General features: G+C 51.5%; 1 protein-coding gene across 4 annotated transcripts in view; it reads left to right on the forward strand.

Annotated features, from left to right (window-relative positions):
- EML1 (EMAP like 1) overlaps window positions 1-25,948 on the forward strand; it is a 200,833-nt gene that overhangs the window by 170,545 nt on the left and 4,340 nt on the right. For 3 of the 4 annotated variants that reach the window (XM_047863455.1, XM_047863454.1, XM_047863456.1), the window contains 6 exons: window positions 377-465; window positions 6,320-6,417; window positions 6,523-6,610; window positions 8,011-8,106; window positions 9,312-9,442; window positions 10,094-11,680. In XM_047863455.1, coding sequence (XP_047719411.1) covers window positions 377-465; window positions 6,320-6,417; window positions 6,523-6,610; window positions 8,011-8,106; window positions 9,312-9,442; window positions 10,094-10,219 — 628 coding nt within the window. In that variant the 3' untranslated portion in view covers window positions 10,220-11,680. Of the gene's footprint in view, window positions 1-376; window positions 466-6,319; window positions 6,418-6,522; window positions 6,611-8,010; window positions 8,107-9,311; window positions 9,443-10,093; window positions 11,681-25,948 lie in introns of those variants that run through there. The other variant, XR_007153110.1, reaches the window with a different exon arrangement.

Genomic DNA, 25,948 nt, shown 5'->3' on the forward strand with positions numbered 1-25,948 from the left:
TCTGCACCCAGGCCGGGTCTCGGGCTAAACGCCCGTGCAGGCAGCCCCTCACTGCTCCCTCTGGCCAGGCCCACCTTCCCTGCCCAGGGCTTTCCGCCCTTTTACGTGTAAGTGACAAAACTCAGACACTGAGGACCTGACATTGGAACTGAATTGTTTCGAAGGGAAGCCAGCGTGCTGCTGCTTTCTTTAGGAAATGCTCGGGTGAAGGAACTTTCCTTTAAATAAAAGCTGGGAACAAGCATTCTTGTTGAGCAAAGAGTATTTTTCAGCAAGCCCTTAGAGTAATAGTTTTTAATAGTTACTATGGATTGTGATCGTCTTCCTTCACTGTCTCACCAGACAACTTATTGTGCTTTTTCTCATGTTTCGACAGGTGGTTTGTGTTTGACACGGACACAAAAGACTTGGTCACCGTTCACACGGATGGAAATGAACAGCTCTCCGTAATGCGTTACTCCCCAGGTCAGCATGCAGACCGCCCCGCTGTGCGGCTGCAAAAGATGTGTGAAATTCCGTGTAGATGTCTCTTAAGGAAAAACTCTCACCAGACTCCTCAGAGCAAGTTTATACTGCACACGACTGTGGCATTCGGGTGTCCTCGTCCCCACTGTGGGTCCCTGTGCTTGGGGGTTTTTACCTCCTTACTGTGGAAAATGGCAAACGTAGACAAAACTAGACCAGTTTGCGTAACGAATCCCCGTATATTCGTGACCGGGCTGCAGAAGTTACGGACTCCCGGCCGACCTGTTCATCCAGAGCCCCACCCACCACCCCTTCCCATGTGATGTTGAAGCAGTTCCCAGACGTCTCGTCCTTTCATCTATTAATGTTGCTATATATATATATTTTTGAGAGAGAAAGAGAGAGACAGCGTGAGTGGGGGAAGAGCAGAGAGAGAGAGGGAGACACAGAACCTGAGCTGTCAGCATGGAGCCTGACGCGGGGCACGAACTCACGAACCGTGAGATCATGACTTGAACCAAAGTTGGACATTTAACCGACGGAGCCACCCAGGCGCCCCAGTAGCCTATTCCTTTTCAATTGCTCGATAGAATAGATAGTATTCCATTCTGTAGACGTACCTCCGCGTGTTTATCCATCCATCAGTTAGCGGTCACATGGGTTGTTTCTGGGTTTTGGCTGTTCCGAACAGTGCCGCTGTGAACACGCATTATACGTTTCTTTGTAGTCATTTGTTTTCATTTCTCTGCGGTAAATTCCTAGGAGTAGGACTGGTGGGTTGCACGGTAAATTTGTGTTTAGCATTGTATGAAGCTGTGCCAAACTGCTCTCCAGAGAGGCTGCACCGTTTTCCGTTCCCGCCAGCAACGCATGAGGGTTCTGGTTTCTCCGCGTTTCCACCGACACCTGGTAGTGCCTGCGTCTTTTAGGATGGCCGTTCTGGTAGGGGTGGAGTAGTATCCCGACGCGGTTTGATTTTGCATCTCCCCCACCGCTGTCAAAGATGCTGAGTCTGTTTTCCTGTGTCTGCCAGTCACTCCTGTCTCTTTGGTGAAATACCTTTGCAGATATTTGGCCTGTTTTTTTTAATTAGGTTGTCTTACTCTTGTGTTGGAAGAGTGCTTTCTAGAGTCTACGTGTAAGTTCTTTTTTTTTTTTTTTTAATTTTTTTATGTTTGTTTATTTATTGAGAGAGAGAGAGAGCAAACCAGGGAGGGGCAGAGAGAGAGGGAGAGAGAAATCCCAGGCAGAGCCTTGATGTGGGGCTCGAACTACCGAACCATGAGATCGTGACCTGAGCTGAAACCAAGAGTCGGACGCTCAGCTGACTGAGCCACCCAGGGGCCCCTACGTAGAAGTTCTTTCCCAGATGCACCGTTTGCAAATATTTGCCCCCAGTGTGTGACTTGTCTTTTCATCTTCTCAAAGGGGTCTTTTGAAGCAAAAGCTTTCAATTTTGGTGAGGTCCAGTTGGCCGTGTTTTTCTCTGATGGATCGTGACTTTGCTGTCAGACTCCAGTCATGAAGCGTTTCCCTGCTGCTTTGTTTTAGAAAGGTGTTTGTTTTGGCCTTGACGTTTAGTTGATTCTTGGGTATTGCAAGACGCAAATGTTTAATTTGTTCTGTGTGTCGTTATCCACTTGTCCCAGCACCAGTCTCTCAAAGGACAGTCCTTCCCCTGTCAGATGATCTTCACACGCCTGTCAAAAACCCTGTGTTTATCCCATGCCAGTACTATGCAGTCTCAATTAACGTCAGTTCGGAGTGAGTTGTTTTTTTTTTTAATATTTATTTATTTTTGAGACAGAGAGAGAGAGAGACAGTGCAAGCAGGGGAGGGACAGAGAGAGAGGGAGACACCGAATCCGAAGCAGGCTCCAGGCTCCGAGCTGTCAGCACAGAGCCCAACACGGGGCTCCAACTCATGAACCGCAAGATCATGACCTGAGCCGAAGTCGGACTCCCAACCGACTGAGCCCCCCGGGCGCCCCATAGTTCAGAGTGAGTTTTAAAGCTGAGCCGTTGAACTCCTCCAACTTTGCGGTGCTTTTTCAGAGTTGTTTTGGCCATTATAGGTCCTCACCATTCGTATATAAATTTTATAATCAGCTCATCCATTTCTAACTTTAAAAAGTCTGCCACTGGGGCGCCTGGGTGGCTCAGTCGGTTAAGCGTCCGACTTCAGCTCAGGTCACGATCTCATGGTCCATGAGTTCGAGCCCCACGTCGGGCTCTGGGCTGACGGCTCAGAGCCTGGAGCCTGCTTCCGATTCTGTGTCTCCCTCTCTCTCTGCCCCTCCCCCGTTCATGCTCTGTCTCTGTCTCAAAAATAAATAAACGTTAAAAAAAATTTTTTTTTTAAGTCTGCCAGGATGTTAATAGGGGTTATGCTGAATTTGTAGATCAGTACGGGGAGAATTGCTGGTGTGACAGTGCTGTGATATGCAGGATATTCAGCTCTGTGAGCACTCTCGGAAACAGCAGTTTTGGGGGCACCTGGGGGGCTCAGTCGGTGAAGCGGCCAGCTTCAGCTCAGGTCATGATCTTGTGGTTTGTGGGTTCGAGCCCCATGTCGGGCTCTGTGCTGACAGCTCAGAGCCCGGAGCCTGTTTCAGATTCTGTGTCTCCCTCTCTCTGACCCTCCCCTGTTCATGCTCTGTCTCTCCCTGTCTCAAAAATAAATAAAGCGTTAAAAAAAATTTTTTTTAATTAAAAAAATAAATAAATAAAATAAATAAATAAATAAAAGAGAGAGAGAGAGAAACAGCAGTTTTGAACTGCTGTTTCTCTGTATGAATCCTCTGTTTTATAAGCTGATTGATAGCGGTCCCTGCCCCATGGTAGGGCTGTGTCCTTGATCTCCACAGGTAATAACGTTGTAGAAGGAGCACCCCTTCCAGACGTGTGTTCCATGCGCCCGAACAAAGTTCGTAACCCCTCACCCTAAACGGACAGCCTGGAACCTTTTCTCAATGTTGAGAAGGAGCTTACTCAGCTCAGAATGCCTTTCGTTCTTGATGTTTTAAGTATCGTACTGCGTTCTGTTAATTCTGGCCGATATTCTGCCTCCTTCTCTGTGTTTTATGTGGTTCTCATCATTTTCTTGTTATTTGGAGTGTCTGTGAAGTGGAAAAGGCCCTCATCTGCACCCTCTTGTCCTAGAAAAGCCCTCAGATACCTGTCAGCTCTTGCTAAGACGAGCAGAGTCCTTTGGGGAATATGTTTGCATTTCTTGTCAGTTGTGCTAACGACCAGCCCCTGGAGATCAGAGAGCCCTTTTTACAGTAATCCTGCTTCTCAGGCTTTGGAGTCATTGAGTAGAGGCTGTGTGGGGCAAGATGATGGCCCTAGGCCAGACCAGCGCAACGTTTCTTCATTAACCAGGTGACTCTTGTCTCAAGATGGCTTCGTACACCCATGTTCATAGCATCATTATTCACAGTAGCTAAACTGTGGAGGCAACCAAAGTGTCCGTCAGTAGATGGATGGATCAGCAAAATGTCATATAAGCATTCGGCAGAATATTACCCAGTCTTTATTTTTATTATTTTTTAAAAATTTATTTACTTTTGAGAGAGAGAGAGAGGAAGCAGGGGAAGGGCAGAGAGAGAGGGAGACACCGAATCCGAAGCAGGCTCCAGGCTCCGAGCTGTCAGCACAGAACCCGACGCGAGGCTCGAACCCACGAACCGTGAGATCATGACCTGAGCCAAAGTCGGACGCTCAACCGACTGAGCTACCCAGGTGCCCCTATTACCCAGCCTCTAAAAAGAAGGAAATTCTGGGGCACCTGGGTGGCTCAGTCGGTTAAGCGTCCGACTTCGGCTCAGGTCATGATCTCACGGTCCGTGAGTTCGAGCCCCGCGTCGGGCTCTGTGCTGACAGCTCGGAGCCTGGAGCCTCCTTCAGATTCTGTGTCTCCCTCTTTCTGCCCTTCCCCCACTCACACTCTGTGTGTCTCTCTCTCTCAAAATAACATAAATGTTAAAAAAAATGTTTTTAAAGAAGGAAATTCTGACACCTGCTTCTCCAATCAGATGAGGACATTACACTGAGTGGAAGAAGGCAGACACAAAAAGACAGATGTTGTGTGATCCCACTTACATGAGGCACTTAGAGTGGTCAAAACCCTAGAGCTGGAGCCACCAAGAGTGTGACAAATGGTTCCATTCTGAAAGCGACCTCATTATTTTAGAGTTAACAGATGATAAGGTAGATAGTTCTTATCTTGAGATCATTTGCCAAGGGATGTTCAAGCCAGCACGCCGACTCGTCGCATGGCAGACTTTCAGCCTTTCTTTACCCTTGAGCTGGGTCACAGGGCCAGTGGAATTAGCAACAAAATGCTGGGGCTTTGGAGTCCAACTGCCCGGGTTCGAATCCCAGCTTCCATAAACCTGTATCACCTTGAGTTACTTGAGTTACTTGAGTTACTTGAGTTACTGTATCACCTTGAGTTACTTTACTATGAATGCCTCCGTTTCCTCTTCCGAAAATGGAGATGTTAGTGTCTACCTGTCGGTAGGGTTTATGAGGTTTAAATAAATGGGTATGGGATGAGTCTAGAATAGTACGTAGTGGACACTTAGGATTCGGTAGTCGTTGCCATCGGCATTTAGCGTCTGTCATCAGGATTGTCGGGGCCCAGTCACTTGGAGGAGTCAAGTCGATATGGTTCCCATGCGGCTCTCCGGCCTTCTCGAGAACTGTCAGCAGCTGACCGTGCCCTTCTCCAGGCCCCTGCTGTCTTGGCCCAGTTTACTCTGTTCCATCAGGACTCCTGCTCTGGACGGGCCGACTTGGTGTTGCCAACACCCTTATTTTGTGCTGGCCTGGGCTAGGACTCCCGGCAGTGCCGTTCCCTGCAGGACTCCGTCTCTTGGGAGAAGGAAAATCTGATGAAGGAGGTGGGGGCGGGCGCCTTTATTGAAGCCTTATGATGGGCCGGTGACCTCCAGGACCTTTACAAATGCCGTCAAGGGAACCCTCTGAATTGCTTGGAGAAAGGCACCGTGGGCCGTGCTTTGTAGATGGAGGGACTGGTGCTCAGAGCAGGGGTGCGTCCACAGCCCCCAAGCTCGTGTGCAGAGCCCCCCGCTACTCTACGCCCCATTCTGGGCCTCAGGGTTCTCCGCCCCCCCCCCCCAACGCGGTTCCTGTCCCCTTCCTTCTGGTTCCTGCACTCAGGATAGTCTGACCATCTCTGGGTTAGTGGCTCACGCCTCATTTCCTTCCCGGTATTTCCATTTCTCCCCCCCTCTGCCTTCACACGTGGCAAGTTCAGCTGCCAGCTGCCAGCGCTGGACCTGCTTTCGTGTTACATTGACTCCTTCCTCCCTGTGTTTCCACACAAGCTCCAGAGCCCAATCCCTTAGTCCTTCCTGAGGCCAGAGACCCAGGTGAAAGTGGCAACTGGGAGGGGCCTTCCAGGCAGAGGTGAGGCAGGGCAGGGGGTGTAGGAGGGAGGACAGCGCGCAGAGGTGAGGCAAGAGGCACCTGCAGGGTAGGGGTGGGTGAGAACAGTGTGTGCGGAGGTCCGAGAGCCTGGCACATGGTGAGGAGCAAGGTGGCCACATCCTGGAGGGCCCTGTGGGCCACCAAGGGAATGAGTCTCATCCTTCTGTGTCGGAGGGGCAGGGATGGGGTTCGCGAGGGGAGAGATCTGGTCAGGAGCAGATTTTCCAAAGACAGCTTTGCAAGGTACAGGACTCCCTGAAAAGCCAACTTTGCTCTCTGAATGGAGTCATTGATCTGGCTATTCTCTTTCTAAATCTGTCACGCAAACTAGCATCATCCCTCGTCATTGACGAGAGTTTATTTTTACCAATGGAAATGTCACCTGCGTATTTTTGCAGACGGGAACTTCTTAGCAATCGGCTCCCACGACAACTGCATCTACATCTACGGGGTCAGCGACAACGGGAGGAAGTACGCTCGCCTTGGCAAGTGCTCGGTAGGCGTTCTCACCCTTTCCGTGGAGACGGCTGTGGGCCTCACGGGTCAGTAGTGCCAGGAACGTCCGAGGCAAGTGACACGCACCCTGCTTTCTCTCTCCCAGGGTCATTCCAGCTTCATTACTCACCTGGACTGGTCTGTGAACTCACAGTTCCTCGTGTCCAATTCCGGAGACTATGAAATCCTGTACTGTGAGTAGCACCCCGGGACGTGTCTGGGTTCAGATCACAGACAGCGTTCACTCCGAGACGACTTCCCCGACGTCCTGGGCACGTAGCATCATCTCCAGGCCTCGGTTTCTTTTTCAATAAAACGGGAGTTGGGCAGGACGGCCTCCAAGGTCCTTCCCGCCACTGAGATACTTGGGGGCTCGGGCCGACCCGGGCCCCTGTGGAGCAGAAGACCCAAGGCTCCAAAGAGGAGGAGGCCAAATCCTAGAGGGAGAGGCCCGAGGGGGACGATTGCGGCAGGAGCGAGGGGGCAGAGCCATCACAGCAAGAGGGACCCTTGTGAAGGCATCCCTCCAAAAAGGCAGAGACAGTGACGTCTCTCCTGCCTGGGGGGCCGGGGGCTGGGGCGCCCTCCTCCTCTCCCCACCCCTCCTGGCAGTGTCTGTGTCCAGGCAGGACCGGAGAGCGGGGAGGAGAAGGGCCGGCGCTCACTGAGCACGTGTAACATACGGTGCTCTGCTTCCTCAAATGTTTGCCAAGCACCTGCCGTGTGCCCAGCTCCGGGCGGAGCACAGGGCGTCATGGGGCATGAGGAGAGCCCAGTTTCCACCCCGCTAGGTGATACTAGAAAATGCCCCCAAATTTACTTACATGTTCTGTCGTGATCCACAGCTCTCTCAGGCCTCTCGCATTTTGTAGACGGGAAATCTGGGTTCAGACACGAGGCCGTAGGCATCGAGAGCCACTGGTTCAGAGGCAGCCGTCCACGTGCTGAGGGAGCCGGGCAGGCGGGGCTGCTGGCGGTGGAGGAAAGAGGGAAACGGCATGTGCCAGGACCACACCTCCCCGCAGCGGGCCAGGCGGCACGGTCCTCCCTCCCCACCCTCTGAGGCCCGGCCTGACACAGGGCAGAAGTGGGGGGACACAGGTCAGGGGCCTAGAATCTTCTCTTCTCAGACATGGTCTCATACTTTGAGTTCCCATTTGAGGAATAAATAAATCGCCTGGGTATGACTGGTGTCCGTCACTAACTCAGGGCTGAAGGGGTGTGTGTGTGTGTGTGTGTGTGTGTGTGTGTGTGTTGGGGGATAGCTGGGGAGCCTGACAGCAGGCAGGGCCCTGAGCAGGGAGGCAGTGAGCAGGTGGAGGCACCCGGGACAGGCAAAGGACAGAGAAACCAGGCTGCAGGAAACAGACCCAGAGAAGGAGGTAGGAGGTGCTGTCCCCCCAGCCCCGCTGAGTCCCCAGGGCTTGGGCACAGTTCCCGCTGTGAGCACAGCTCCCATGGGGCCGGGAAGGGGTGGGGGTCGCACTCCACAGTCCTCTGTAGCGGCCGGGGCACGGCTGTAGGGCCAGCCTGGTCAGGGGAGGAGAGGGGACTTGGGTGTGGGTGTCACCAGACCTGGATTTGCTTTTTCCAGGGGTGCCCTCTGCTTGTAAGCAAGTCGTAAGTGTGGAAACCACGAGAGACATTGAATGGGCTACGTACACCTGCACTTTGGGGTTCCACGTCTTTGGTAAGTTTTCTACAGCTTTCGTTCAGTTCAAACAGAAGATGTATCCACTTGCAGAATATTTCTCTCATAGTCGTGAACTCTCACGGCCCCCACTTCTGTCAGACCCCTCCGATGCCACGTGAGCCCTGCAAGGACACCCGCCCTGTGGCTCCCAGGGGAAGGGCCAGGCGAGAACCGGGAAGATAGGTTTTCACCCTTTTCAATTGTATGAAACTAGTCCTGACATAAGTGCTCTAGGATCTTCTCATCCGAGGTTGTGCCAGGCTTCCCGGGGAGATGGGCCAGATGGCACTCAATCCACGTATTTATCATTTGTTAGAATTATTATGTTGTCTCGGTTCTTTAACTGAATTTCCTACTTCCTTTAAAGGTCAGATCGGAATATATTTATAAACGATCTCAAGTAAATTACCACCGTTCAGAATAAGAAAGAAAAGACAGTATTTATCATCTCTTTATGTAAGACCATGAGTCAGTAAGTTGATCAGAACACAAATTTCTTTAGAGCTGGCATTTTGTCATCCTCTGGTATAAGTGCTAGGGACCCCGGGTTTACCCTCCAGGTGAGAACCGGATGCACATCCAGCTGTCTCATATTCAGTCATTGGGACCAAAAGCGTTTCCCGGAGCGACGGTCAGGAGACACTACCCCGCCCCGGACCAGGCTCCAGGCCCATGGCAGGCAGACACTGCACGTGCCAGATGCTACCAGGCAAGCCGCAGCCCCAGAGAGCTGACACCAAGGCCCGGGCAGGGTTAAAAAGTCCTTTGGAGAGACCGTCACATATAAAGAGTTACCGCGAAGAAACAAAAGTTAGGAAACTGCAGGCTGAGGACTAGTCAGCTTCCTCTCAGGTGCTTTGGGAATAAAGGAAAGGCACTGGGTCCAAAACCAGGGTTTCTGGCACTGCGTCTGCTGTAGGGCCAAGAAGGGGCCCCTGAAAGATGTGATGGCCCAGAAAGCCCGCCATGGCTGCTCCCATGCGGTGGAACCGACTACGCGTTGAGGGGTGACCTGGGAGAGGTCTGGCGCGAGATGACCGCGGACAGGCTAGGAGCCGGGTCAAAGCGCTCTTTCGGCCCTGCCTTCGAAACCCAGGGGCTTTCGGCTATCTTATCTCCTTGAGAGCTCGGTGGCAGTCCCCGTGCAGTGTGGCCTAGGGCTTCTGGAGTTTTCGGTGCTCTGTCTGTGGTCTTCATTTTAGGAGTGTGGCCAGAAGGCTCGGACGGAACCGACATCAACGCTGTCTGTCGGGCCCACGAGAGAAAACTCCTGTCCACCGGCGATGACTTCGGCAAAGTGCACCTCTTCTCTTACCCCTGCTCACAGTTCAGGGTAAGGTCCTCTGGACTGACCCTGCCCTCGGGGCGCGTGCATTCCGGCCTGAACTGGCTGTTCGGTAATGGATAATTGATGGAAAGGCACCGTGAGGGAACCTGCCGGTCGCACGTGCAGACGTGACCCTGTCATCTCGCTGTGCTAGAGCCCTTCCGGGCTCCCCGCTGCTCTCTGGGGAGAACCCGCACCCACGAAGCCCTTCGAGCTGCCTTGTCTACCTCGGTGGCTTCCTTCATGGGCCTCACGCCTCTCCCCTCACCAGGCTCTCCCTGCTCCTGCCCCATCCCTGCTGAGCCGAGCCAACACCAGTGCCCAGAACCCCCTTCCTTGTCCTTCCCAGACCTGACGTCCTCCGGCCTTCACCCTCAACCCCTGGCCCTGCTGGGTCCCTCCCTTGGGCTGGCCCCATGCCTGGTACAGCCCCCTGGTACTGAACATGTCCCAGCCCGGAGCAGTCATCTGCCTGTGTCTGTCCCCCAGCCAGGCCAGATTCTCGGCGTACAGGGAGGGCCTCTGTGTCGTTTATCTCCACGTCCCTCCTGTGCAGGTGCACGGGTGAGAGCTGCTGAGTGAGGGAGGAATTCTAGCACCTTCCGACTGCACATGGTGCGCTCTGCGCTAAGCTCTTTCTGTGTCCCTCTTCCCCAGGCTCCTAGCCACATCTACGGTGGACACAGCAGTCACGTCACCAACGTCGACTTCCTCTGTGGCGACAGCCATCTCATCTCCACGGGTGGCAAGGACACAAGCATCATGCAATGGCGGGTCATTTAGTCCCGGCGAGAACCACGGGGAGCAGAACAGGGGCCGGCACGGACTCGTGCTCCGCCCCGCCACTGTGATTTCTGTTTTGTTTGAGAAGTTCTGACAAACCTCAGGAAAACCACTCCCTCTGCCAGTCACCTTAGCTTAGCGCACCAGTGAGCGTCACACCGGATCAGTGGTTCACGGTTCTCCTCTGTTGTACAGTCTATAAAACAGTGCACATTTAATATTAAAAAAGATGCCAAGGTTTACATTACGGCGACAGCAACAGAAGTGACTGGCATATCCTTCGTAACTTTTCTACGAACCCTTCACACCTGGTCACAGAATGCCTTTTAAAATATTGTACATAGGCTTTCCTATTTCACCATCTAGCTCGCCAAGTCAAGTATTTATGAAAACGATGAGGTACCGACTTGTGATCGCTGTTGGCTAATTGGTCCTGAAAAGGATAAACCGAATGTGAAAGGGAGCGGGTGACTGATTCGCACAGCCGGGTCAGGCAGGGCAGATAGGACTTCATTGGGCTACATTTTCTAAGGGTTCGCTCAGCCCTCCCTCTGGGAGGCTGATGAGGAAGGGGTTGTATTCTCCTTGTGTTAAGCAGATTGTGCTCCAGGTCAGTTAAGTAGGTCAGCAGGGCATATAGGCATTGCAGAGTTTCAGTCACACTGTCTGCCTGACCGGATGCAGTCAGCCGCTTCACACCCTTCTGTTCCCCACTCACGTGGCCTGGAGAGTGGCAAAGACATTGAGCCACCTTCCTCTGTATAGTAATTGGCATGATACGGTATTGTACTTGTATAGGACTATAGCAATTCCTAATAAATACAGAAGGCTAGGCTTTACTATTTTATGCTCATGGACATTGTATATTTGTATTTTAAGACCAAGTAGACCAAGTCAAAACGGTATCTCTTAAGTGTACAATAAACCCACAGCGGGGAGAAGTTCTGGAAGGTTCCACCAGGTACCAAGGGCAGCTTCTTTTCCTGTCTCTTGTGCCTGGGTGGCTCATCACGCTACAAAATAAGATTGCGTTCTGACGACTAAAACACAGATGGCATACATTTGTCAAGAAGGCCTTATCCATTTGGACTGTGTGACGGATTGAAATTTATTGTTTACATTGGGGAATGTATCTCAGATTTTAAAATAGAAGAGTAATAAACAGACTTCAAAACAAATGCTAAGATTTCTACTTGTTCTAGGCCAGGAAATGAGTGGAATCATCTGACCTCCACGGTGCTGGTTGTTCAGAGTGGCTGATTAAGCACAACACTTGGAAGCATTTCTATCACAGCTCCCGCCTGCTGCGGACGGGCAGGGCACCGGTAACCAGCGTCTATTAAAGATGAATCTGTTTGTATGTATCCTTATCAAATATATTCTATGATGAAATTAAACCTGAAAAGGATTTCTTATCGACCTATAACCATGAAACTATATAAATTAAAAGATTTAAAATTAGATACGATTCACACTATATTCTGTTCCACATACATATTTTTTTTTTCTCACCTGGGTCATTGGCAAATGACACTGTAGTTTGCGTATGGTGTGGAAGCCAGAGATCAGATCAGATGCCCTTGGGGAATTCGGCTTGCGGTCGCCTGGCTGGCTCAGTCGGAGGAGCACGTGACCCGTGATCTCGGGGCTATGCGTTCGAGCCCCGCGTTGGGGGTAGAGACTGCTAAAATAAATAAATAAATAAAAACTTTTTTTTTTTTAAATTCAGCTGACTTACCATACCTAGTTGTTATTTTACTTGGTAATGTAATACCGGCAAAAATGATGATCTCCACGTTCAGAATTAGGGGAATACCCAGCTCAGGGAAGGGGAAAGGGACCCATTATTGAATTGTGAGCTAGAGAGCTACTTTTATTTCTGTACACGTCCGTTGTTCTCCAGGCTCAGTCATGGAAAAAGGATATTTATATACACTATTCCCTATTACTGTCATCCTCACATTTGTCTGCATTTTAAATGGAATTCTTTAAACAGCCCAGTATGAGCCTCGTAGGCATTCATCACTCGCCGGTTCACTCATCAGTAGGGCCGGCAGTGGTCAAGTACCCCCACTGTTCCCTGTGGGGCGACGAGGCCCTGACCCTCCAAGACCCCGCTGGGACAAGAGGCCCCGGACGCAGAGACGGATGCCGGGCCTCTTCCTCCCAGTGGCCGCGGCCACATCAGCTCAGCATGGCTGCGGAGGGTGACGGCTGTCGCCCTGATCTCGGTGAGGTGCGGACGGCGCGGACCAGGCTGCGGCGGCGGAAGGGGAGAAGCGAAGGGATGGTCCGAGGGAGGTTTAGCGGGGAACGTCGGCAGGTGAAGGGTCGCATGTGGGCAGGGGGTGAACCCGGCTCCCCGACTCTTCTGTGGTCGGATGGCCGCGCCCCTGGCGAAGACACACAGGGCACTGCAAGTTGGAAAGAGGAGAATGAGCCGGTCCTGGGACGGATGCGATGAGGCGAGGGGCCTCTGTGACATCCGAGTACAAAGTGCGGAAGTAGGTGTTCGGCCGGCAGGCTCCGAGCAGAAATCCAGCGACAGGTGCCACCGCGGGGCTCTCCACGGAAGGCCTCCGTGGCCGAGACTGCAGGGAGCTGGTCCGGCCGGGCGAGGAGAGGGCCTCTGACCCAGCCAGGGGTGCTGGGGATTCCATGGCCCACAAAGGAGCGCCTTGAGGAAGGCCAGGAGAGCGATGGTCCACCCAAGGGCCCACCCAGGCATCTTCCCGACCCCCCAACTTTGTTGAGCCACTACTCCCGCTGCCCAAAGTTGCATGTTCTACCCGTTAATCATTTTTTCTGCGATCTGGGAACAGACTCCCATCCTGGGAGCTTCAAGGCAGAGAAGCGCGTTGAAGGGGCAACGTCTGAGTCCCTCTGGCCTCCTCGGACGGGGTCCGTCTAATCGCACAACTGGGGAGGCAGCTGTTTGGTGAAAACGAGCACGAAACGTGCACTTATTACAAGGTAGAAACGGATTCCCGGTTCTTCCTACTGACACGGTGGTTTGCTCCCTTTGAACTTTATGGAAAATGTCAAACGTCCACAAAAGTAGTGAGAGCCTCCCACGGGGCTTCGAAAGTTACCGACATTCGGAGAATCTTGTTTCCTCTGCGTCCCCTGCTTTTGGGGGCGGGGAGGACAGGAGTGTTTTCAGAGCAGGTCCAGGCCAGCAAATCATTCCCCTGTGAATAACTTGAGCCTGCCGCTTTGAGGAGAGCAGCTTATTTTCTGTAACCGCCGCAACACCATCACGGCTGACGACCTGAACAGTGATGGCTTGGGGTCCGGTACCCAGCCCGCGTTCAAATGTCTCAAGTTGTCAACCCAGCCACGTCTCCCTGCCAGGCACCGCCCGGGGCCACCATACAACCATACTAAGTACAGGACACACAGCCCGCCTCCAAGCCTGGGGGCGGGGCTCAAGCCCACACGGGCAGCTTAGCTCAGGACGCTTCTCCAGAACCCACTTCTGCCCCCCCACCCCCCAGCTCGCAGCCCGTCTGCACCCTGCCCCTCCCACGCCCTGCCCCTGGTCCCCTGGGGAAACTCCCCTTCTGGGTCACCCAGCCTGGATCTTTCCCACCTCGGCTGGCAGGTGAGACCCAGACCGGCGGGACACGGAGCAAGCCGCCCCCTCAGAAATCTCGGCTCCCCTTGGAGGGAGGAGCCGGGTTCACGGGCAGCAGAGTTCCAGCCCTTCCACTCTCTCCCGGGCATCTCAAGAAGAAGAGGACACAGGCTCCGGCCACCGTGGGGCCGGGAACCCAGGGTTGGCATACACACTTTCCTGCTCTCTTTGGTCACATGAGCACCCCACACTCAGGAAACCTGAGGGGTGAGTTTGAGGGCTGGAGAACACAGAATTTGCCAGAGCTCATAAGGTGGATGAGTTAGCGACAAATTTGGTTATTTGGGCTGAGAGCAAAGTAGGTGCTGGAGCAGCCATGAAATGAAGACTGAAAAAAGCAATCCTCAAGGCTAGATTTAAACCTAAAGCCCACCTCCCCTCCCCAGGCCACCACTGGCTGCGGGTGCGCCACCTGGTGAAAGAAAAGAAAACAGCCGGCTTCTCTGCTCCCGCCTGCCCGCCCAACTGGGTTCTGACCTCGTTCCACTGCGAGTGTGGAGGAGAAAGGAAAACGCTTCTATGACGAGGAGGATTTCTACTCCTGGATGGAGCAGGTGATTCAACCGGCCCTCCTCAAGGAGCTTTCAGAGGTCCTCGGAGAGCTCCAACATTGCAGGTGGTCTCACCCGGGTCCCCCTCACCTGGGTAAAGGTGTTCCGAGTGGTAGCTTCTTCCCCTCCGCCCCTCCAGGAGTTCCTGTGGACAGGATCCAAGATGACTCCACCCGGGTTCTCTGTGCCTCCCGTGCCCTGACACCAGGGGGGGGGGGGGGGGGGGGTGTTGCGGTTACTTCCTCCCACACACAGCCTTGTCTGGGCTTCTGGATGAGAGTCACCTCCTGCCTTTAGATTTTCAGCCATCAGTCTACCAATGGCTGGGGACACACGCCAAGGGCTCCAGGGGCTTGGTGTGAGAGAGGAGCAACACCACCCCTCCCTCTTGGGAGAAAGGAGTCTGGGATCAACAGCTCAACTTGGCCGGTAAGAAATCCCCCTTACAAATACTTTTTCAAAATTCCAATTCCCAACCCTTTTATACCCAGAACATGGATGAAGGAGTGAGGACGTCTCTTGGGAACCTCCTCGGTGAATTCTGCCCGTGGTCTAGCAGCACCTTTGGACGGTGGTATCCACTGGATCTCGGCTCCTCTACTGAAATGTCACTTCAACATCTCGCTACACGACACCTGGCTACACGGCTGCCGTAAATATCCTCGCAGCTTCTTTGTGTATATGAGCAAGTTTGGCACCGCCCCTGGGAGTGGGACACTGGTTTTCTAGGGCACAGCTTCACCAGGTCCTGCCCAGTCTTTACGCTCGGCTGTGGCCCCTGCAGAGTTCTTGCTTCCGGGCCGACATTCACCTGCAGCGCTGAGAGGTGGGATCATTCTTGCCCCTCTCTGAAGATGAAGAGACAGAGAATGAGGAAGCTAGAGGTGCTTGCCCAAGGCCGCCCAGCTAGCCGGTGGCAGAGCGAAGGGTGACACTCCCGGGTCTCCCGAGCTGTGCTCCACGCCAGCGTTCTCAGACCGATGCTCTGCAGAGCGCCATTCAAGAAGTTGCTCCCACAGGGTTTCCGAATGACTTTAGCAAGTGCCACATACTGTGCATGGTATGCAGTAAATAGGGACTCGAGCACAGGTTGCCTGTTTACTGCATTGAAAACTCTATAATAAAGAAGTCTGTGTACATTGGCATCTCCTACACTTGAGCATTGGGCACTTTTGCTCCCATGATGCTGCTTATTGGCCATGGACCAACGTTCCATGGCATACCATCTTGGGAAACACTGTGGGAGAAGGTTAGTCATACAGAAGCTTAATATAACAAAGAAGTGAAACAGAACCCAGATGCCAAACGATTCTCCATTCCTTCCCGCCCCCCCCCCCCAACTTAGAAGTAGCACTGTGTCCCGACTTCAATCATGGCAGGTCTGTGGCATCACAGAAGGGATTTTCAGAAACTCAGACACTGCAGGAAAACGCTTTTTCCTTGTTCAGGCATATTCGTTCCTGCATCTTCTTCCCACAATGAGACAACTCCCAGGCTCAGGCGTCAGCCAGGAGCAGTGGATGGAGAAGACCCAGCATGCTCAGGACAGCCAGATGGGGACATCTAAAGTCCAGGAGGGCAGCCAAGCAGCCAGGACACTCTTACCTCCCTGGAAGTACTCTGGCTGAACCCCACAGCAGGGGTCCCTCGTGCAACGGTGGTACTGCAGGGGAACTCAGGGGTCATCTTGTGGGAGTAATTCCCAAAGTGTGTTCCCTGAAACATTGATACCACAAAGTGTTAACAGACCCTGGGTTGGGGCTTTTAATGTGGATCTTCTCAAAATTTTTAATACATTAATTGCATTGTGAGTCCAGAGGGGCCACTGTGGCCATTCATCTATCCATCCAGCCACCCACCCAGCCATCCATCCATCCACCCATCCACCTACCCACCCACCCACCCACCCATCCACCCACCCACCCATCCACCCACCCATCCACCCACCCATCCACCCACCCATCCACCCATCCACCCACCCATCCATCCACCCATCCATCCACCCACCTACCCATCCACCCACCCATCTACCCATCCATCCACCCATCCATCCATCCATCCATCCACCCACCCATCCATCCACCCACCTACCCATCCACCCACCCATCCATCCACCCATCCACCCACCCATCCATCCACCCACCCATCTACCCATCCACCCACCCATATACCCATCCATCCATCCATCCATCCTCCCTTCCATCCATCCATCCATCCATTCAGTCATCCATCCACCCATCCATCCATCCTCCCATCCATCCACCCATCCATCCATCCATCCATCCACCCACCCATCCATCCACCCACCTACCCATCCACCCACCCATCCATCCACCCATCCACCCACCCATCCATCCACCCACCCATCTACCCATCCACCCACCCATATACCCATCCATCCATCCATCCCTCCTCCCTTCCATCCATCCATCCATCCATCCACCCATCCATCCACCCATATACCCACCCATCCACCCACCCATCCATCCATCCATCCACCCATCCACCCATCCAGCAAGCGCCATCTCCTACAATAAGCCAGGCACCATTCTAGGACTAGGGATACCACACGATACCACGGTTCTTGCTCTCACGAAGCAAGACAGCTGGAGGTAGGCAGAGAGGGGCCAGTGGTGATGGAGGCTACTTGAGCCTCAGCACTCAGTAAAGTGGTCTTTGAACAGAGATTCAAGTGACAGTGTGAGGACCCAAGCCTTGTGGCCACCTAGGGGAGGCTGTCTGCAAGGCAGAGTTCCTGGGAGCACACCTGGGGAAGAAACACTGTTTTGTTCAGCCCCTTCTTCTATAGACATAGAAACCAAAGCCTTCATTAAACAGGGATTTACCCAAGATCACTGTGACCTTGGCAGGGACAGCCCTTAGCTGCCCTAGTTTGTTTCTTTTTATAAAATGAAGTTTAAGGGCATCTGGGTGGCTCAGTGATTTGAGCATCCAACTCTTGATTTCAGCTCAGGTCGTGATCTCATCGCTCGTGGGACCAAGTCTCACGTTGGGCTCTATGCTGACAGCGAGGAGCCTGCTTGGGAGTCTCTCTCTCGCTCTTTTTCTGTTCCTCCCCCATCCACGTGCATGCTGGCTGGCTCTCCCTCTCTCTCAAAATAAATAAAGCTTTAAAAAAAATGAAGTTTACTGTATTTTTAAATGATAAGATATTCTCACTATAGCAAATTCAGGATGCCCTGCTATATCCCTTCTACCTAGAAGTAGCAGTATTATTTCTTAACACATTCCCTTCCTGTGTTTTCTTCTACACGTACATTTTTGGATGTGGTTCCGTAGTTAACATAGGGCACATACAATGCTTTATGCTGCTTTTTTCTTGCATCTTTAAAAGCATTTCCAGTGTCCTTATAGGCTCGTTATAAATAATTCCCATTGGTTGTGTAACAGGCTGCTATGATCGTCTGGTCCTCCCACACTGGCGGTGGTGATGATGAAGACCAGAAAAAACAAGGCCACGTTTACTGGGTGCTCTCTGCAGGCCCCCTCCTCCTGTCGGCCTTTACACAGGCCCAAATCTTTCCCACGGAAAAGGCATCCCTCTCGGCCTGTCCCCCACTGCTGGTGCCGGTGCTGCAGACTCTCTCCCAGGGCCCCTTCTCCCCGGGCCACCTGATAAAGCTCAGATCCACATCTCTGCCTCCGCTTCCTTGGCTTCAAGGGAGCTATCCATCCATCTGTCCATCGGCTCACCCTCGATCTCATGCCCCAAAACAAACTCATCCACCTGTTTCCCCAAGCCCGGCCTCCAGCCTCCCAATTGCCCAAGCCAGCCACGTGGGCATCCCTCCCGACTCCTCTCCCCGACTCGCTGCTCAGATCTGCAGCACCAGCTCCAAAGCATCACTTAGAGACCCCAGGCCGGTCACCGCTGGGCACGCCTCACACGTGGTGACCCCTGCCATGTCCCCAACAGCCCTGTCATGGGGATCCTCCTTCCACAAGGAGGAAACTAAAACACAGAGAGGTTAGTTAGCTTCCTAAAGGCAACACGGCAAGTAAGTTGGGATTTGAACCCATGCAGTCCGGTTTCAGAGTTCACACCCCACCACCGCACCATGCTGCTCCTCTCTCCCAGACTGGAGGAGCCATCATCTGTGTCCCCATCTCCTCCCCACCTGCACTGCTGGGCCCGGGCATCACCGCTGACCCGCCTGTAGCCACACCCGCCTTGCTCCACGAGGCAGTGAGGTGAGTTTTCTAAACGCGTCTCTCTCCTGCTTAAAATCCTTCACTGGCTTTTAAGAAAAAGCTCCTCATTGGGGCACCTGGGTGGCTCAGTTAAGTGTCCAACTTCGGCTCGGGTCATGATCTCGCGGTCCGTGAGTTCGAGCCCCGCGTCGGGCTCTGTGCTGACAGCTCGGAGCCTGGAGCCTGTTTCAGATTCTGTGTCTCCCTCTCTCTCTGACCCTCCCCCGTTCATGCTCTCTCTGTGTCTCAAAAATAAATAAACGTTGGGGCGCCTGGGTGGCGCAGTCGGTTAAGCGTCCGACTTCAGCCAGGTCACGATCTCGCGGTCCGTGAGTTCGAGCCCCGCATCAGGCTCTGGGCTGATGGCTCAGAGCCTGGAGCCTGTTTCCGATTCTGTGTTTCCCTCTCTCTCTGCCCCTCCCCCGTTCATGCTCTGTCTCTCTCTGTCCCCAAAATAAATAAATGTTGAAAAAAAAATTTTTTTTAAATAAATAAACGTTAAAAAAAAAAAGAAAGAAAAAGCTCCTCATATTGTGCACAGGGTCTGTTCCCCTGTTTCTGGATTCCTCTGCAACACTGTCTCTCTCTGCTTCCACAGCTGAGTTTCTCTCTGTCCCCCACACCGCAGCACCACCTAGTCCTGACACACCCTCTCTGCCCCCAAGCTCTTCCTCCCATTTTCCTGCCCAACCACCATAACTGTTGTAACTCAGCACACGAGTCACTTCTTCCAGGAAGCCTTCCTGGAATGCCTAGTCTGGGTTCTGATCCCTCCCATGTGTCCTTCCCTTAACACATTGGGTTCTAAGCGGACTTTACTGCCCGTCGCCTTTATGCTGTAAGCTCCCCGAGGCAAAAGCGCTCAGCATTGTGTGCCCTCCTCTTAGCATCTTTCTTAGCGCAGGGCTGGTACAGACAGGGTATCAGTCAGTGTTAGGTGACTGAGCAAATGAATGGAGCCATGGGCAGCGGGGGGGGGGGGGGGGGGGGGCGCTTGTATTAGTTTCCTAAACCTTTGCCCTTAACCTTTGCCTGAGTATCTTTTCCTGCTTCCCGTGGTTCACGATTGCAAATGACACTGTGGAGAACAGTGAGCTTTTCTTCTAGTTAGACTTGCTTCTTCGGGGCAAAAATCCCAGAAATGCAATTATTGAATCCGAGGGCAGAAACATCTTGATGACCCCTGGTACGTTTCGCAAAAGTGAATTCCAAAATTATGGTTAGCAATTTGAGAGGCTTTTTCTTTTTTAGCAAACGAAGCCTCTTTCCGTTTCTAAATGTCTTCCTGGCAAAAGCCCTACAAAGCTATTTTTACCTAAAGGCTGTAAACCTCGTCGTGTGCGCAGAAACCGTCTGCCCGCCAGGCAGCCCATCAAGCCCCCTCGCACTAGCCTAGTTCTTGGTCATTTGGGACAAGCAAGTTTAAATTAAGTTCCAAATCAAGCAGTGTTTTTTTTTTAAATACTATAATGTTTTATTTATTTTTGAGAGAGAGGCAGAGCACAAGCAGGGGAGGGCAGAGAGAGAGAGAGAGGGAGACATAGAATCCGAAGCAGGATCCAGGCTCTGAGCTGTCAGCACAGAGCCCGACGTGGGACTCGAGCCCACGAGCTGTGAGATCATGACCTGAGCCAAAGTTGGATGCTTAACTGACGAGCCACCCAGATGCCCCAAGCAGTGTTTTTTTTTAAAGAAGGAAAACACGTGCTCACGTGCACACACATACACACACACACTCATACCCATCTCTGTTTGGGGACTAAATGATGAACATCTTTACAACTCTAAGAGGCCAGATGGTTATCAAAGAAGGTGAATGCCATAAAAGGATCAGAACCAAAAGCAGCCTGGGGATTGTTGGAGGGGAGGGCAGGTCACCTGGCTTTCACACTTCGGGCAGCCACAGCTTTCTTCGGATGAAATCGTCCAAGAAAATCAGCCTCATAACATGAAGAACGCAGCTGCTTTGGCTGAAGCAGTTAGAGGCTGGGGGTGACCATCCCGTGTTCGTAACCCCCCACCTGATCCACCTCCCTACACCCCCCTACACGTCACACACCTCTCCTCCCCACCCCGCCTCCACCACCTCCAGCTGCTAAACGGGGCTCCAAAGTCCACCTGCTAGAGCCCAACTCTGAAGGATGCGGGGCACCCAGGCCCCGCAAGGGCCACACAGTGAGTGGGGGCCCACCTGCCCCACGGCGAGCCCCGTCTGGGGACGACTCTCCGCCGGCGGTCTCACCTCTGCCGGGAGCCAGCTCAGCACAGTCACGGTGCAGAACATCACCCTGAGGAGGTCCCAGAAACGGCTGGTTTCCCCTAGCCCCCGAGAGGTTTCAGCGTTCAGTCCCGCTTAGGTTCTCCCATTGCCAGCATTTCTACGGATTTGTTGCTGGAGAAAATCATCCATTTCATGTAGATCCTCAAATTTACTGAAATACAACTGCCAGCATCATCTCTTGTAAATATTTTTTTTTTTTATGGAAGTGGAGTTGGCACTCAATGTTATATTAGTGGCAGGTGTATAACATAGTGACCCAACAGTTACATACGCTGCGAACTGATGCAATTAGCATATCCTTGTTCACCCCTTCAGTTATACATCCCGTCTCACTCCTAGTGTTCTGTACCTTCTTTCTGTTTTCTTGTCTATTACTTCCTAGTCTTTGCGGATTTCCCATCTCATTTGCTTTTGAAGAAGTGGATTTTAATTTCATTTCTCAAGTATTTTTGTTTCCTAATTCGTTATCTTCAGCTTTCGTCTTGATTAATTCCCTCCTCATACTTTCTTTTTTATTTATTTATTTTGTTGTGTTTTGAGCTGAGTGCTTCATGTGTGTATACACTTTGTTGTATGATAGAAACGTGTAAGGTATGCTACTTCTGTATCCCGTAGGTGTTGCTGTGATGTTTTCTCTTTTTCATTAATTTCTTATTAATTTGTAGGGTGTTTGATTAACATTTTTTTAATGTTTATTTTTGAGGGTATGTGTGTGTGTGTGTGTGTGTGTGAGCAGGGGAGGGGCAGAGAGAGAAGGGGACACAGAATCTGAAGCAGGCTCCAGACTCTAAGCTGTCAGCCCAGAGCCTGACGCGGGGCTCGAACTCACGAACCGCCAGATCATGACCTGAGCCGAAGTCGGATGCTTAACCGACTGAGCCACCCAGGTGCCCCATTAATTTGTAGTTTTCTTTAAAAAAATTTTTTTTACCGTTTATTTTTGAGAGAGAGAGAGAGAAAACCACACGTGTGTGCAAGCGGGGGAGGGACGGAGAGAAAGGGGTGTCTGTGTTGAGAGCAGAGAGCCCAATGCGGGGTTCGAACTCACAGACCTGAGCCAAAGTCAGACATTTAACCAACTGCGCCACCCAGGGGTCTCTTAATTCGTACTTTTCGTACTGATTTATTCTTTCAACTAAAAGTTATCTGAAAGAGTATTTTTACATTTCCAAGCTAAATTTTTATTGTATTTATTGTATTTCGTGGTTATTTAGACTTTTGTTACACTGTGGTGAAATTTCTGAACTTCACGGATAACAAGAAACCCCTTTTGGCTTCTGGGAGAAAGAAAAAGATTGCCTACTTGCAGAATGCACCCACACGCCACCCTAAAATGTCCAGTCCTGATCTCTGGAACCCATGAGGATATAGGCTCCATGCCAAAGGGGAGTTAAGGTTGCCAGTAGAATTAAGGTCTAACCAGCTGGCTTTAAAATAGGGAAGCTACCATGGATTATCCAGGTGTGCCCAATATAATCTCAAGGGTCCCTAACTAGAGCAGAGCGAGGGAAAAGAGGGGGTGAGGGAGATGCGAGTGCCCAGCGAGAAAGCCTTGACCCACACTTGACCCGTACTTGCCGTTGGCTTTGCAGATGGCCCTTCCTGAGGGACCACGGGCCAAGGAACGCAGGAAGCCTCTAGAAGCTGGGAAGGGCAAGGAAGAGATTCTCCCCCGGAGCACAGCCCCGCCGACCCCTAGATTCCAGCCTGGTGAGACCCGTGTCAGACTCCTGACCTCCAGAACTGTAAGGGAACACGTGCGTGTTGTTTGAAGCCGGCAAGCCCTACGCGTCTGTATGGCAGCGGTAGGAAGCGTCCACGCCGTGTGAAGAGACACTCAGACTGGCTAGTTAGTTGGCTTCTCATCTGCGATTTGAAACCGGAAGTTTGCAGATCTCTAAGAAAAGAGAACTGCAGCCCTAAAATCCTCTCTGGCTAAGGATCTCATCCGTGTGGGAGAGAAAAACAGGCCTTTCTACCAGATCGTGTCTATCTGTGTGTCTTTCTACACTAATCCTCCCCAACACCTGCTGAGCTCTCTTTCTCCAAACAGCTTTATCGAGATATAATTCACACCGCGTGCCGTTCACCCTCTTCTGGAAGGCTAGTCAGGGGTTTTTAGTATCTTCGCAGGGCCGAGCAGCTATCATCACCGCTATGGAATGCTGGAATATCTTCGTCGCCCCAAAAGTAAACCCCATTCTCCCTGGCAGTCTATTCATTTTCTGGGGCTGCCGTAGCAAACCGTCACAGACTGGGTGACGTAAACAACGGACATTTATTTCCTCACAGTTCTGGGGGCCAGAAGTCCAAGGGGCGCCTGGGTGGCTCAGTCGGTTGTGTCTGACTTCAGCCTGGGTCACGATCTCATGTTCGTGGATTCAAGCCCCACGTGGGGCTCTGTGCTGACAGCTCCGAGCCTGGGGCCTGTTTCAGACCCTGTGTCTCCCTCTCTCCCTGTGCCCCTCCCCGACTCACGCTCTGTCTCTGTCTCTCAAAAATAAATAAATATCTTAAAAAAAAAAAAAAAAAAGTCCAAGACCCAGGTGCCAACACGGTGGTTGGTTTCTACTGAGTCCCCTCCCCGTGGTTTGCGGATGGTCACTTTCTTGAGGTGTCTTCACATGGCTTTTCCGCTGTTCCTGGCGTCTCTCTACGGGTCCTCATCTTTCCTTGTAAGGACATCGGTCAGGGGCACCTGGGTGGCTTGGTCGTTGAGTGCCCGACTCTTTCTTTTTTTTTTTTTTTTAATTTTTTTTTAACGTTTATTTATTTTTGAGACAGAGAGAGACAAAGCATGAACGGGGGAGGGTCCAGGAGAGGGAGACACAGAATCTGAAACAGGCTCCAGGCTCTGAGCTGTCAGCACAGAGCCCAACGCGGGGCTCGAACTCAGACCGCGAGATCATGACCTGAGCAGAAGTCGGCCGCTTAACCGACTGAGCCACCCAGGCGCCCCGAGTGCCCGACTCTTGATATTGGCTCAGGTCATGATGTCTCAGTAGGTTATAAGATCCAGCCCTGCGTTGGGATCTGCACTGAGCACGAAGCCTGCTTGGGATTCTCTCTCCCTCTTTCTCTCTGCCCCTCCCCCACTCATTCTTGCTCACTCTGTCTCTCAAAAGAAATAAATAAACATTAAAAAACAATATGGACTTCAATCAGATTGGATTAGGGCCCACACTAACAGCCTCCTTTTAACTTAATCACCTCTTTTTTTTTTTAGACATGTGTTTATTTCTGAGAGAGAAAGAGAGAGAGCGGTGGAGAGCTAGAGATGGGAACAGAGGATCCGAAGCAACCTCTGTGTAACAGCAGAGAGCCCAATGTGCGCCCGGAACTCACAAATGAGATCATGGCCTGAGCGGAAGTTGAACACTTGCCTGACTGAGCCACCCGGACTTAATTACCTCCTTAAAGGGCCTATCTCCAAATAGGAAGCTAGGGCTTCCACATATGAATTTGGGGGGAACACCGTCTAGTCCATAACGTTCCCTATATGCACCCTGCCCCCCTCATCCCTGGATACCACTAATCACCCCCTGCCTCTGCAGATTTACCTGCTCTAGATATTTCCTCCTGGTTTCTTTCACTTAGGATAATGTTTTCAAGGCTCCTCAATGTAGCATGAATTGGTACTTCATTGCTTCTTATTGCCAAATTATACTTTATGGTAGGGATAGACCATATCTCGTTTATCCACTCCTCAGTCGGTGGACATTTGGATTGTTTCCGCTCTTTGGCTGTTAGGAATAATGCTGCCATGAACATTTGCGTACAAGTTTGTGTGGACATATGTTTTCATTACTCTTGGGCATCCAACTAGGAGTGGAGACCGGGTTATGTTGTGACTGTATGTTGAAGAGTTTGAAGACCTGCCAATCTGTTTTCCAAAGTGGTTGCACCACTTATAATCCCACTAGTATGTATGAGGGTTCCGATTTCTCCACATCACCAACTTTACTTGTCTTCCTTTATTATTATTATGTTTTAATTGATAGCCGTTCTAGCGGGAGGGAAGTGGTATCTCATTGCAGTTTTGATGTGCATTTCCCTGATGGCTGGTGACGTGAGCACCTTTTCATGTGTTTGTTGGCCATTTGTAGATCTTCCTTGGAGAAACAGCTCTTCAGATCCTTTGCCCACTTTTTACTTGGCTTGTTCGTATTCATATCACTAAGTTGAAAGAGTTCATTCTATATCCTAGATACAAGGCCTTCTTCAGAGATACGATTTACAAACATTTTCTCCCATTCTGTGGGTTGTCTTTTCATTTTGATGGTATTATCTGCAGCAGAAATTTTTAATATTGTTGAAATCTATTGTATCTGGTTTTTTTCTTTGGTTGCTTGTACTTTTTTTGGTGTCATGTCTACGAAAACTTTGCCTAACCCAAGGTTATAAAGATTTACACGTATATTTTCTTCTAAGAGTTTTAGAGTTCTGGCTTTTCCATTCAGGACTACGAACCATTTTGAGGTAACTGTTGCATATGACGTGAAGGCTCCAACTTCATTCGTTTGCCTGTGGATTTCTAGTTGTTCCAGCAGCATTTATTGAAGATTCTTCTTTCCTCCACTGAATCATCCCGGCACCCTTGTTAAAACTTACCTGCATAGGGGCACCTGGGTGACTCATTCGGTTAAGCGTCCAACTGTGGCTCAGGTCATGACCACAGTGCATGGGTTCGAGCCCCACATCAGGCTCTGTGCTGACAGCTCAGAGCCTGGAGCCTGCTTCGGATTCTGTGTCTCCCTCTCTCTCTGCCCCTCCCCTGCCCATACTCTGTCTGTCTCTCTCTCTCGAAAATAAATATTAAAGAAAAATCAACATAGGGCACCTGGGTGGCTCAGTCAGTTGAGCATATGACTCATGATTTTAGCTCAGGTCATGATTGTAGGGTTGTGGGACCCTCCACACTGAGCGCCTGCTTAGGATTCTCTCTTCTTCTGCCCCTCCCCTGCCTGCACACGTGCACACTCTCTCTCTCTGACTAAAATTAAAAAATTCAATTGCACATAAATGTAAGAGTTTATTTCTGGATTCTC

This window comes from Prionailurus viverrinus, chromosome B3, assembly GCF_022837055.1.
Source record: "Prionailurus viverrinus isolate Anna chromosome B3, UM_Priviv_1.0, whole genome shotgun sequence".
NCBI classification, from domain to species: Eukaryota; Metazoa; Chordata; class Mammalia; order Carnivora; family Felidae; genus Prionailurus; species Prionailurus viverrinus.